Source organism: Schistocerca serialis, chromosome 7, assembly GCF_023864345.2.
Source record: "Schistocerca serialis cubense isolate TAMUIC-IGC-003099 chromosome 7, iqSchSeri2.2, whole genome shotgun sequence".
NCBI lineage: Eukaryota > Metazoa > Arthropoda > Insecta > Orthoptera > Acrididae > Schistocerca > Schistocerca serialis.
This window is the reverse complement of record NC_064644.1, coordinates 167,811,071-167,825,634: the sequence shown is the minus strand read 5'-3', so window position 1 is coordinate 167,825,634 and position 14,564 is coordinate 167,811,071. Positions and strand designations below refer to the sequence as shown.

Genomic DNA, 14,564 nt, shown 5'->3' with positions numbered 1-14,564 from the left:
GTTTTATGTAAACCTATAATAAATATGGTCTCTTGTAAATGAACTTAGTTAACATAAAACCAGAATCACTTGATTGAGTGTGCCGGCAGCGGTGGCCGAGCGTTTCTATGCGCTTCAGTCCGGAACCGCGCGACTGCTACGGTCGCAGGCTCGAATCCTGCCTCGGGCATGGATGTGTGTGATGTCCTTAGGTTAGTTAGGTTTAACTAGCTCTGAGTCTAGGAGACTGATGACCTCAAATGTTAAGTCCCATAGTGCTTAGAGCCATTTGAACTTGATTGAGTCTAGAGCTTTTGTTAATACTTTGCTAGATCTTACGCTGCATAGCTTACATGCTGATTCCTATATTCACTGAATGATCATAAACATGTTGTGCTTTAACTCGTTTTTGAAATCAATTTGTAGATGTTCAACATTTTGATTTCTTCGTCCCGTCGCTTTTACGATTAAGAATCCACAGGTCATTAGAAACGGACTTAGTAGCGTTAAGAGCCGCCTCGCCATTTAGGAACGGTAGTACTGACAAGCAAATGAGATATTTTAATATTTTCAGTTACGGGATGGGCCACTGAGAGAAATTTTTGGGAGTTGCGAAGCGAAAAATTTGTTCATGTTGCAGGCAAACTCAGATTTATAGGGAACGCATTTGACAATGACGACTCGACCACACTCTTCGAAATTGTGGAGGTAGCTGTGATAAAACACAGGGAGCGAAATATTATTTACTGGGTACTTGTACAGAAACCATACAACAGTCACAAGAGTCGAAGGACATGAAAGAGAAGCAGTAGTTGAGAACGGAGTGAGACAGGGTTGTAGGCAATCCCCAATTTTATACAATCTTTACACTGATCAATCAATAACGGAAATTAAGAAGAAATTTGAAAAGCGAATTAAAGTTCAAGGATAGGAGATAAAAACTTTGTCATTTGCCATTGATACTGTAATTCTATCAGAAGTGGCAAAGGACTTGTAATGGAAAATGTGTTGAAAAGAGGTTGAAAAGATGAACATCAACAAAAGTAAAACAAGGTAATGGACTGTAGTCGAAATAAATCAGATGATGTTGAGGGTATTAGATTAGGAGACAAAATTAGGAGACAAAACACAGAAATTAGTAGAGGAGCTTTGCTATTTGGGCAGTAAAATAATTGATGATGGCTGAAGTAGAGAGGATATAAAACGCAGACCAGCAATAACAAGGAAAACCTTTCAGAAAAAGATGAATTTGTTAACATCTAATATAAATTTAAGTGTCTGTAAGTCTGTCTTGAAGTTATTTGACTTGGTGTGTAGCACTGTATGGAAATGAAATATGGGCAATAAGCAGATCCAACAAAAAGAGAATAGAACCTATGGAAACGTGGTGTTATGGAAGGGTGCTGAATATTAGATGGGTATATAGGATTACTAATGAAAAGGTAACGAATCAAATTGGCACAAAAGAAATTTATGACACACATTGACTAGAAGAAGAGCTGAAATGATAAGACATGTAAGGAATAGTCAATTCGACAATGCAAGGAAATGGAAGGTTGTGTGAGAAGGGTTGTAAAAATTATAGAGGGAAATCAGGGCTTGACTACAAAGTGAGTTCAGGTGTATGGAGGCTGCAGTGATAGACTGCTCTGGAGAGCCACATCAAATGAGTCTTTAGACTGAAGACCACAACGAAAACAACATTTGCTAGAGTGTATAAGGGACCTCAGGTGATCATGGAGGTGAGGGACCATAAAATCACAGAATTATGCACACTAGCAGCCGTGAACAAAAATATTAGTGTATGAAGCTGTTTTTATTATATTTACTAACTGGACTAAATAAATCGTTATTGTTGATTGAACTACACTAATACTAGTGAGAGATTTTACTGCAAAAACGCAGTCAATAACTTTGGAAGATCATAATCCAGTCAATAATTATCTGTATCTAATGATTTTTGTGTAGTTTTTCACTATAGGCCTTTTGATAAATTTCAGATTAAAAACAAAAAAAAAAATTCTTGTTTTGGAGTAAACACTAGACTTACGTTCCAAATATTGTAGCATTGTGTTTGTCTAAAATATTATGGCTCAAATCATGGAGTAAACACTAGACTTATGTTCCAAATATTGTAGCATTGTGTTTGTCTAAAATATTATGGCTCAAATCATGAAACATGTTTTGTATCTTAATTCAGCCCCCTACTCAGCCCTGTATCTCCCTCTGCAGTGATATATGTCTCTTGACAATAGTGAAGTTTCTGTTGGTAAATCTGATCTTCTGTCTATTTAAGAAGCATGTTAAATTCTTATACTACTCATTCATTTGTGTAGCACAAGCTTTCTGAACTCAGGTCAGTTAACATTGTCCAGCTACAAGATGTAGCGTACTTATTAATGTTCACTAATGATGTTTCCACTTCTCAATTAACTGTGTATTTTTTTTGTTTCAGGGTGGATATCCAGCAAAACTGAAAAAAGTCCTCATCGTCACCGCGCCATTGTGGTTTAAGGCTCCATTCAAGATCCTCAGGCTATTTGTCAGGGAGAAACTCAGAGACAGGGTGTATACAGTAAATATACCACAGGTGAGTGTTATATTCTCATTTATTTATTTATTCACCTAGAGATCATTTTTCAATGATATAGGTTTCGTCATCATAAAACAATGAAAGTAAGTAGCTCAGAAATGTACATACACACAGAATATGTGTGTATATTTTATTAGAATAGGACAGGTGGTTGGCCATGGCTTTTGCCTGAAACAATTTAGAAAAACCACAGAAAACTTATGTCAAGATGGCTGGACAGAGCAAACTCCAGCCTCCTCTATGTAAAGTCAGTGTCCTGACAAATGTGCTATCTCATTTGATTGGTCGCTATTGCCACCCAAGACTAATTGTGTCAAAAACTTAAGGATAGTGTCACAGGCTGATACTGTCACCAGCTGGCTGCCACATCAGGCAGCAACATTTTATGTAGCTAGGGAATTTGTCATTTCATTAAGAGGGATGTGAAATGCTTAATTCTGAGTAGTGATTATGGAGCAAAGTAATACTGAGATAATGTAACAAGCCATACTTTAAACATAATGGAATTTTACTTTGGATTTCCAGACCGACTGTTACAGTTTGTAAACAATAACTGAAGTCTACAAATTTATACTTTGCACCTATTTACTTGATAATTTTAGGCAATTCTAATTTTGATACGCTAAGTTAAAAAATGTTAAGGGCTTCTCCTCTATAATATAAAGTTTTCTCACAAAGTAACGATGAAGATCCAAAAAATACATAGAAACACATACATAAAAACTGCATTAAAAATCATGATAAAATAATGCATTTATAATATTATAATGAAGTATTATGTTCTTCAGGTGTAATTCAAAAGCATAAATATTAATGTAGCTTCTTTCTCCACCTCAAGTTTCAATTTCAGTTTCTCTGTGCGCCGAGGACACGCCCTGTGCAGCATCCAGCAGTAGTCAGCTATTATACTGACATCCCCTCAGTCCTGGTATTCCCATTCCATTTGGTTAATGTTTTGATGGAACATTTCTCCCTGATCCCCACAATCAGCAGCTATATTTTCTAGACTGTAGCTGATGCAAAAGTCCAGAAAGTGAAGCTTCAAGCTTATTGAAGCATCCAATACTTTAGAGTTATCCAGTGTGTTCCTTACTAATTCTGGTAAGCAGAGTCTTTGTAGTTGCCAAGAAACTTGTTGACAACTTGTTTGAAGGTTACGCAAGATGAAATTTAAGTTTCAGTCATTTTGTCTTCAAATGTTTCATCTCTCATTAGTTTAACATCAGAAGTGACAGGAATGCCCCTCTTTCATCTTAGCTTCTTATAGTCACAGTAACTTAATTGTCACACACTTAAAGTTTCTCCATTTTTTTTTGTAGGACTTTAATTAATTATTTCATAATGCCAAGTTTCTTGTGTAGTGGAGGCAGATCACATGCAAAGTGGGACTGACGACTCGTCCAGATTTCCAATTTGTATGCTGAACTATGCAAAGTATAATCTTTGACAAAGTATGTGATTGTCCACTGCTGCTTTTTTGCTACAAGTTTGTCATAGATGTATTAGAAGTGCTCTGGAGAATTAATATAACCACTTCAAGCAATGAAATTTGTAAAAGCAGTCACCAGACAATTTATCACTCATTGCTAAATTTTGTGCAAAAAATGATATGTAAAACAAAAATATGGGTTTCAACATTACAATATCAGCGAAATATATAGATAGCTGTAATACAGACTATAAAATTAAACTTTTTGTAGCTTGTTACATCGCAGACCTTCACAAAAAATTTGTGACATTATTATAATGATTAAATAGCTAATTTTGCATACCTCACAGAAATGCTAAATTTGTATTTGTTGTAACGTTGTACAAATGCAATATCAAGAGTAACACCAACCAAGTTTTATTCTGTTTCCACGTGAAAAGATCCGCAATATCACTGAATGAAGTATAGAACAGTACAAAGTCTCATAACTATAGAATACACCAATATACAGTCTCAAATGTCAGCATAAAATAAAATAAAAAAAGTAAACAGAAGTGAGGCCAAGGGTCTGGCACACCAGGCATGTACTGGGCTGTTGTCCACACACCACAGCACTTGCTATGTTGTCTGTTCAGGTTACGAGGCACCCTTTCTAGGTCGGCCTTTGAAGCACTTGTATCATGCACTGTTTGATTATGCGAGGTCACAATATAGGGGTTACAACACTCCTTCTCCCTTGAAGAAAAGTGTTCAATGTGGAGCTGTCCATGTCTTCATCAGTAGGTGACAACTGAGAAGCAGGTATCATTCTGTCAGTGAAATGTCGCAGGTGTGGACAGGTATGGCACCTACTCCCCCATGAGGCCATAAGGGAGCACTGGTGATGGTGGTGATGTATCCATGTCCACATGTAGCCAGACACACAGTGATGGAGGCAGGAGAGAAGATGGCAGCAGCGACAAGGGCTGCAGACATGGAGGTTGGCCACTGGTGACTGTTCCACCCAGTGGCAGCAGCAGCAACCTGAGCAAAGACAGCACCAGAGGGGGTGAATGTGTGGACCATGCTCTGCGGACCAGCGCAGATGGTGGAGGCAGTTTCAGGGGCAGAGAACTCTCTGGTGTGTTGTTGTTCATGTGTCTACAGAGGTCAGAGATAGTTGTAGTGTTATGACACCAAGCTGAGGTGCACACTGTGCAGCATCACTGGACCACCACTGGTATCCACTGAGGGTACCAGCCAAACCCGTAGGCCCAGACAATGTGGCCCAGATGGAATCACTGTGAGTTGGGTGCGGCAGGTGGCCAGGTATTGGCTGGAGCAGATGAAGTGGGGGCTAGCAGCCATGAAGCGGCTCTGCTGGGCTATGATCGCTGACTGGATTGAATGTATCTGAAAGCAAGAACCTTTTGAGGGCTTCCCTAGCAGAAGATTGAGTGATTTATTTTTTCATCTCGGTTTTGAATATATCTACCAGCCACTCCGCCTCTCCATTGGACTGGGAATGAAAGGGAGGGGCCGTAACTTCAAAATTTTGAGATACAAACTGTGGGCCGTTGTTCGTCACAAGCATATGCGGCAAGCTATCTAAAGAAAAATCTTTAAGAGTGTTGTGACCATAGCTGGCGTGGACATGGACAGGCAACAAACCACATAACGAAATTTTGAGGAAGTGTCAACTACTGCAATCCGAAAAGAGCTAAGGTACAGACCTGCAAAATTACCATGAATACATCTCAGGGGTGAAGTGGGGTGGGCTGCTGGCAGTGAGAGGTCCATGGTGCCACTTGATGGGTGATGCACTGCAGGCAGGCTGTCACAACAATTGTGATCTCATTGTCAATACCCAGCCAAAATTCATGGTGGTGGGCCAGCAATTTTGTACAAGAAACATCCCAATGGTCCAGGTGGAGAAGGCACATGACATCCCTCTGCAGTGTGGATGGGATCACAACACTGGGCACAAATTCTTCAGTAGCCAACAGCAACACACCATCAAGAACTGAGAGGCAATGACAGAAAATATAATAGTTATGTGAAGTATCAGACACTCAGCATCTGGTCAGCCATGGTGGTAAAATTGAACAACCTGATGTAAAATGGGGTTTGCCATGACAGACACTGAAACCCAATAACTGATAATGGGAAAACCATCCACAGTGTTTTGGACCTTGACATCTAATTAGAAACACAACAGTTCATCCTGATCAAATGCTGTATCAGGGCCAGTCAGCTATTGAGAAAGAACATCTGTATTAGTGTGTTGTATTGTGGGTCAGAAATGAATCTCATAGTTACAGAGTGGCAAAAACAGGGCCCAACATTACAGACGATGGGCCACTTTGCCCAGTGAAGATGCTGAAGGATTGAAAGGAGAAACCAGATGTTTGTGATCAGTAATCAAACGACACTTAGAACTGTATAAAGAAACATGAAATTTCTTGAGTGCATACACAATAGCAATGGCTCCTTTTTCTGTCAGTGAAGAGTACTGTTGCAGCTGCTTCGGAATTTAGGAATCATACACAGTAGTGCATTCAGAACAATCCACACATTTGTGCCTGAGAATAGCCCTAAGGCCATACTGATAGGCACCTGTGACCAAAACGAGGCATTGGCCTGTTTGGAAAGTAACTAAACGAGGTGCTGAGTGTAATTTTAATTTTAATAGGGTAACAGTATGCTTGAAGGTGGGCAACCAGTGAAAATGAACATCTTTACACAAGAGAGCATGAAGCAGCTGGGCCAGTGTAGCTGCACGAGAAAGAAATTTTTGGTAGCACACAATCTTTTTGAGAAACTTAGGATGTGTCAAAGCTGTAATGACACCAACATGCTGGCTCAAAGGCTTGACACCAGCATGCAAAATTTCAAAACCAAGATAGATGATAGATGGCAGAAAAATCTGTGATTTGCCCAGGTTACGTTTCAAACCAGTGGCCTGTAGCACAGTGAACAAGGCACAGAGGTTCTGCAAATGTTTATCCATTGAGGAACCTGAGACCACAGTATCGTCCAGTTAGTTAACACAGTGTTACATGGAGGTCATGAGTTACTCCAAAAATCATTGGAAAATGTGACGGGTGCTAGCCACGTCAAATATCGGGCACTGGTGGTAATGTAATCCAAAGGGGGTATTCACTATGAGGACACATTTGAAGTAGTTGTCCAAAGGCAGCTGTAAGAAGGCTTCTGACAAATCTATTTTCGAAATATTGGCCCATGGAAAGCCATGCTAAGAGTTCATCTCGACAGTGTAAAGGATAGGTATCAATAATAGACTGTGGATTGACACACATTTTAAAATCACCACAAAGCCAAAAATTGCTGTTATATTTTTGGACAATTACCAATGGAATAGACCATTCACTAGAAGGGACAGGTGTGATAACACCCAAAGATCTAAGTTGATCTAGCTCCAATTTCACTTGCTCCCATAAAGCTGTTGAGTCTGGCTGGCATGAAAATACTGGGATGCGCCATCGCTTTCATTGTGATGTTAGCCTTGAAATTGGTAGCACAACGTAAACCTTTCAAACACAGGGAGGAATATTCCAAGGAGAGCACATCTAGTTGTTGGTGCAGAACTTGATCTGATACCAGGTGTACTTCATCAGAAACAGAGAACCCAAAAATTTTGAAGGCATCTAACCCAAATAAAGCTTTCTGTGGTGCACCGTCCACTACTAGAAAGATCAAAGGCTGAACAATTGCTTTGTACATTATGGAAGTCAAAAACCATACCAATATGGGTATTTTTTGTTTGTTGTAACTCACCAACTGATGAGAAATGAGGACAATGTTGTCGATCCAAGCTCAACATACATTTGAGAATTTAACAAAGTCACTGCTACATCAGTATCCACTTGCATTTCTAACATCTTGTCTATCACATGTACTTCAATTACAGTTTGTTTGGGGTGCCATCACTTGGGAAACTCTGTTCACATCCACGTTCATGTCTAGTGAAAAGGTTGAAAGCTGCATAGATGCAATATGTGCCCCTCTCCCCCCCTTTATTTCCTTTCCAATAGGTGTTAATTGCCCATAACACTGGGAATGAAGCCTGCTCATTTTGAACAAAACAATAAGAGCACAATGGAAGAGGAACATGTGGCTGCTGTTGTGATGATGACTGCAGCAGCTGCTGCTGCTGCTGTTGCTTAGCGTGTCACTGCCCCATGTGGCATGGAGGCCATGATGTTATCTTCCCCCCATGAGCTAATCCAACGATGGCCGAGAAGAAGAGGAAGCAGTGGTGGCTACTTCACACCATGCTGCTGTCTGATTTACTGCTCCATAGATACTTCAAAAGATTGAGCAGTGTTCAGAATGTTTGTGAGAGAGGGATTTTCAGATTGTAAAGCCTGTTCATGAACTTCTCTATCAGGGGCCAGACATATCATAGAATCACAAACCATCAAATCAGCATGAGTCCCTGTGTGCCTCAGTAACAATCTGCAACAGCTAAGCTCATGAAGTTCTACTGGCCAAGCTCTGTACAACTGTTGTAGCTGCTTTTGACAACAGTAGAACTCAATGTTAGCAGCAATAACATGAGAACATTGCAATGATAATTAGAGAGCAAGATACATTTCATCAAAAGAAGGACTGGCAGGAGCTAGCTCACACAAATTGGGATTGGTGACTCCAAAAGCTTGAAAATGTTGCCAAAGGCATTTTTCATATGCTTCCCAATCTCCCACAGAAACTTCACACGGAGGAAACAGTGGGGGTTGTGTCAGCGATAGTGTAACCTTGCGTGTAAATGAAACTGCCAAATTGCTTAGTGCCACAGAGAGAGCTTGTTGGTGAGAGCTCGATGTTGTTCAACAATAGATTGAAGAAGGTCTTTGACTGCCTTGTTGGCTGTATATCGAACTAAAGAAACTTAACACGTGGAGTAGAATCCCATTCTCATCGCCAACTTTGTTGTAATGTTGTACAAACACAATATCAGAATTAACACCAACCAGCTTTTGTTCTGTGTCCGCATGAAGAGTTCCGCAATAACACTGAATGAAGTATAAAATAGTACAAAGTCTCATAACTATAGCCAACATCAATATACATATGCAAATGTGAGCATACAATAAACAATAAATAAAAGAGACTGAGGCCCAGTGTGCCTGGCTTATATTGGAGTGTTGTGCACACAGCACAATGCTTGCTGCACCGTCTGTGCAGGTTGTGAGGCAAGCTCTCTAGGCCAGCCGTGGAGGCACGTGGATAGTGCGCTGTTGTTTACACATGCCCATACTACAGGGTTACAACAGTTCCTTGTGCAACAGTTACTTATTCTTATTTTTAGATTTCCCTAATTTACCCATTCATCAGACTTGTTCCCAAATTACTGTTTCGTGTTTCTTAATGTCAAAAGATAGTTTGGACTGGGGAAATTTTCATCAAATGAAGGCATTATTGTTGCTGTAAATAAGTGTCATACAGGCTTGGGAACAATTTTTTTCTGTGAATCTAAAATAATGGATCTTGCTACACCAATTCCATCAAATTCAGTGGAGGCTATGTTGAGATATTTGGGGCTAGAGGGAAGGACAGAAAAGTTACTTACCATACCATATTGTTTTAACACACATAACAGAACACTCTACTGTTTGAACCTGGTTGTCATGACACTCCTGGTTGTGAGTGCAAAATAAGCTTTCTGAGCAGGATTATGTGATATACCATTTGTAGTAAAAGTATATAGCTGTCATAAAGATGTCTCTGTCTGCTGTAACTATTCCTGTCTCCTAATTGTTTTAGATAATGTAATGGTGTTGTTCTGTTGGCTTAGCCTTACTAATAAATAAAATATCCTCATGATTGCAGTAAGCACATTTCAGGTGTGTGTGTTTTTTCAGTTCCTTTTAAAAATCTAATATGCACTGAAAGAACTTAGATATAGGGCTTTTCTTAAACTGCTGATTTCACTACCTGTTATTCTTCACCTGGGCTTAAAACAGATCTCTGTCAGTTACAAGTGATAATTTTGGGATAGAAGACTGTACAACTACTACTGATTTTAATTTCTCTTCAGTGGAAGGAGAGTGTAGTCCGCCTTAATTTCATCCACTGTCATTGCAATTAATTTACATTTATTTATGATAAAAAAACAGTATTTTTAATTTTAAAACTATGGTGACATACAGGTGGAAACCAGTGGGAACATACAAGCAAATCACTGAAATCTTTGAGCAAAATCAACTGCCTTACTGATAGGCCACAGCAAGCAGAACAGATGGCCCATTATTACACTTAAACAGTACTTTTGTGCTGTGTTGTTTTGTTGACGATTGCACAGTGCAGCAAAGTCATTGTGTTTATGAAACATAAATGCTGTTCATCATGAGGGAAATGATCTATCAGTACAATTATTTAACATTAGAATCAAACTGAGCAGCTGTCTTAAGTACTACTAGCTATTCAGCAGCAACTTTGCATGATTCAACCATCACAGAGCATGTAGCATTTTTCACAGTCACTGGCTTTTCACAATGTTTCTCTTCTGTACCATCCACAAGTAATACAGTAATGTCATTTTGGATTTGTGCAAAAGAAGAAAAATAGGTACTTCACATAGGTGAAACTGATATGCAGGGTAATTGTACACTGAAGCACCAAAGAAGCTGGTATAGGCATGCTTATTCAAATTAAGAAATATGTAAACAGACAGAATATGACACTGCGAATGGCAATGCGTATATAAGATAACAAGTGTCTGGTGCAATTGTTAGATCAGTTACAGCCGCTGCAATGGCAGGTTATTAAGATTTAAGTGAGTTTGAATGTGGTGCTAGAGTCAGCGCACAAGCGATGGGACACAGGATCTCCGAGGCCGCGATGAATTGGGGATTTACCCGTATGGCTATTTCACGAGTGTACCTTGTATATCAGGAATATGGTAAAACATCAAATCTCTGACATCGCTATGGCCGGAAAAAGATCCCGGGACCAATGACAACTGAAGAGAACCATTCAACCTGAGATAAGTGCAACACTTCCACAAATTGCTGCAGATTTCAATGCTGGGCCATCAACAATTGTTAGCGTGTGAACTGTTCAATGAAATATCATCAATATGGGCTTTCGAAGCTGAAGGCCCACTCGTGTACCCTTGATGACTGCACGACACAAAGCTTTATGCCTCGCCTGGGCCTGTCAACACCAACATTGGACTGTTGATGACTGTAAACTTGTTGCCTGGTCAGACGAGTCTCATTTGAAATTGTATCAAGTGGATGGACATGTACGGGTATGGAGACAACCTCATGAATCTGTGGACCCTGCATGTCAGCAGGGGACTGTTCATACTGGTGGAAGCTCTGTAATAGCATGGCGCATGTGCAGTTGGAGTGATATGGAATGCTTTATACATCTAGATATGACTCTGACAGGTGACACATATGTAAGCATCCTGTCTGATCACCTGCATCTATTCATGTCCATTGTGCATCCCGATGGACTTGGGCAATTCCAGCAGGACAATAAGACACCCAGCATGTCCAGGACTGCGTCAGAGTGGCTCCAGCAACACTCACCTGAGTTTAAACAATTCCCCTGGCCACCAAACTTCCCAAACATGAACGTTATTGAGCATATCTTGGATGCCTTACAATGTGCTGTTCAGAAGACATCTCCATCCCCTTGTATTCTTATGGATTTATTGACAGCTCTGCATAATTCATGGTGTCAGATCCCTCCAACACTACCTCAGACATTAGTTGAGTCCATGCCATGTCGTGTTGTGGCAATTCTGTGTGCTCGTGGGGGCTCTATATGATATTAGGCAGGTTTACCAATTTTTTTTGCTCTTCAGTGTAATTAAACTTTCACTACCTGAGCCACTGTAGATGGAAAACTTTTCATGTTCTGGATACTTAACTTTATAGGACTGATGTTCAGACTGTGCACAGCAGGATTTGTGTTGTTAGTAGCATTAGTGTTGTGACATGCCGACAGGCGTCAGCATTGGTACAGCAACATAGGGTTGAAACATGAGCATTGGCATGTATTATAGTTGCAGACAGTCAACATGGGTCTGGGTAAGGTGCGCGGTGCCTTACTCATTAAGCTATTTATCAAAACAACAGCAGTAGTGCTGTTACTCCTCCTGAGTATCAACACATTAAAGGAATACGAAGAGGTCCTCTTTTTGCAGCAGGGTTGAAGGACACGATTCAGAAGTTTGAGTTAACTAATTAACTGATAATCTGAAAATTGCTCCTGGGAGAGCCAATGGCCAATTGTGCCACAAAGTGTTGAAAAGTTTACTGTTGCCATGAATAAGAATGCTGGATGCAATGTGCATTCTTCAAGCAGGGCATGAGCTGTTGGTACAACAGCTGAATATTCCATGGCCCACTGTTCGAAAATGCCTTGAACAGTTGTGAAGTGGTACCTGTACAAACTTCCGTGCTGTCATGGGTGCAGATGGCCATCACATAGAGCAATGTTTGTAACCTGGAACATCAACATGGTACACAATTAACAAATGTTACCCTCTCACGTGCAAATTAAAATGTGTTTCTTTCAATATTTTACTCACTATTTCCCTTCCACATATTGTTACAAATGTTTTCACAAAGTTGCAGTGTCCTAAGATCACTCCTTATTCATGGGGGCCATCAAGTAATGAAAGTTTCATTATAACAACACTGTACTTACATGAGAATAGAATCAGAGTGTTTGTGAAGTTTGTAAGGTAGGAGATCAGATACTGGCAGAAGTAAAGTTATGACGACTGGTTGTGAGTAGTTCTTGAGCAACTCAGTCTGTTGTGTGCTTGTCCGTGAAAGGCAAAGTTCCTGGAGTTCGAGTACTGGTTCAGCAGACAGTTTTAATTTGTCAGGAAGTTTGAAAGATAGAATCATTTTTCACAATGTCTACTACAAAGGCTCGAAGGTTTGATGTTGAGTGAACAGTGTGCCCATTAAAACAGTATAATTTTATGGGTCTGTCATGTTGTCATTTTTTCTCCACTCTCTCTTTAAAATACACCCAACAATTAAAATCTGAATATTGCCAGTGGAGAGATGGAATTTCATGGTTTGATGTGTTTCTGCACACACTGTTATACGTCATCCATTACAGCAAAGTAGATCATGCTACAGTTTGGTCATGGTTATTTCAAGACTCCAAGCTTTGCTGAACTAATAATTTTTGTGGACTGTGTTGAGTGAGCATGTGCTGTGTATTGTGGAGTAGCAGTATGGATTCAGATGTGAGTGATGATGTTCACTATGCTCTTCATTAGATATGAAATGCTGGGTAGTGGCAGAGTTGGAGTGCACAGCAGATGGAAATGAAACTGATAGTTTGTTTACCATTGTGCTTGTCAATCAATTTTTGGGCAGATTGTATTCATGTACAATTTGGTGTATGGCCTTATAATAAGTACCAGATCTTTAACTGAACCGAAGAGTGCCACGTGTTTTAGTAGGAGTTTTCATATAAGTAGTGTTGCGTCTTTATATTTTTAGGTGAAATGTTTCAGACGTCGTGGAGATGACATAAACTTTTTAAAGATTTTCGTAGCTTGTTTGGATGAGACATGTAGTGTTCAGTTCCCTTACTAAAATTCTACAGAGAACCAGTTCAGATAAATATCTATCTGCTACAGAGACAGCAAGTTGTTAAATTTCCTCAACTACATCATGTTTTGCTGCATAATTTATAACATACGCAGAGCTTTATCATTTATTGTCTACATCCTTTGACCACCACCACCACCACCACCACCACTACCCCAACCCCAACCATACTTCCACCACCCAAAATATGGTGGTATCCTCATTGTCCATGACCAGTTGCAATTTCAACAACAATGGAAAAAATTTAAACATGATACTCTTCTTCTCTGTCACGGTTTCACATGTCGTGTTGATCCAAACTGTTGTTTTCTATTTATGTTTGTTACAGTTCCAAAATTGTGAACATTAGTTTTTCTTATTGCTACTGAAATCCAGAAGTCTTTCAGAGGGTATTTTAATTAAAATAGTAGTGTATATTTATACATGTTGATCATAGCTATGAAGAAATGTTCTGTATTTCAGCTAACAATCCATATACCTCGGGATTCTTTGCCTTCTGGTCTCGGAGGCACGCTGGACATTGATCATGGTGCATGGCTTCTACATTGTGTCAAATCCATGACAAACCGACATGGCAGTGACCTTTGCGATGTTGCAACAGAACCAAGCATCATGGCTGCCCTGCCTAATGGCTCTACAGGAGCACATGATTCGGTAAGATAAGTAATTCCTTCTGTCCTTTGTTCAGTGTGTAATGTACATATGCAGATGAACATAAATACTCTTGAGATACAGCTCTTTGTTTAGTATAAAGATTGAAACTTCAGGATTAAAACAAGAAACTTAAAATGATGAAAGGTAACCAGTTGCATGAAACTGATTGATATGCAATACTTAGAAATATGTATTCTCACTGAAATAACTTTTGGCCATTAAAATTGCAACACCTCTACATGGCTTGCAACAAATGTTGAACTGACATGAAGAGTGCTATGTATTTGGGTATGCAAATGATTAGCATTTCAGTGTA

General features: G+C 39.7%; 1 protein-coding gene across 3 annotated transcripts in view; it reads left to right on the top strand.

The window, feature by feature from the left end:
- The window catches only part of LOC126412356 (tyrosine-protein phosphatase non-receptor type 9), a 796,012-nt gene that overhangs the window by 721,559 nt on the left and 59,889 nt on the right, over window positions 1-14,564 (top strand). For all 3 annotated transcript variants that reach the window (XM_050081912.1, XM_050081910.1, XM_050081911.1), the window contains 2 exons: window positions 2,435-2,569; window positions 14,057-14,248. In XM_050081912.1, the coding sequence (XP_049937869.1) occupies window positions 2,435-2,569; window positions 14,057-14,248 (327 nt within the window). The remainder of the gene's footprint in view (window positions 1-2,434; window positions 2,570-14,056; window positions 14,249-14,564) is intronic.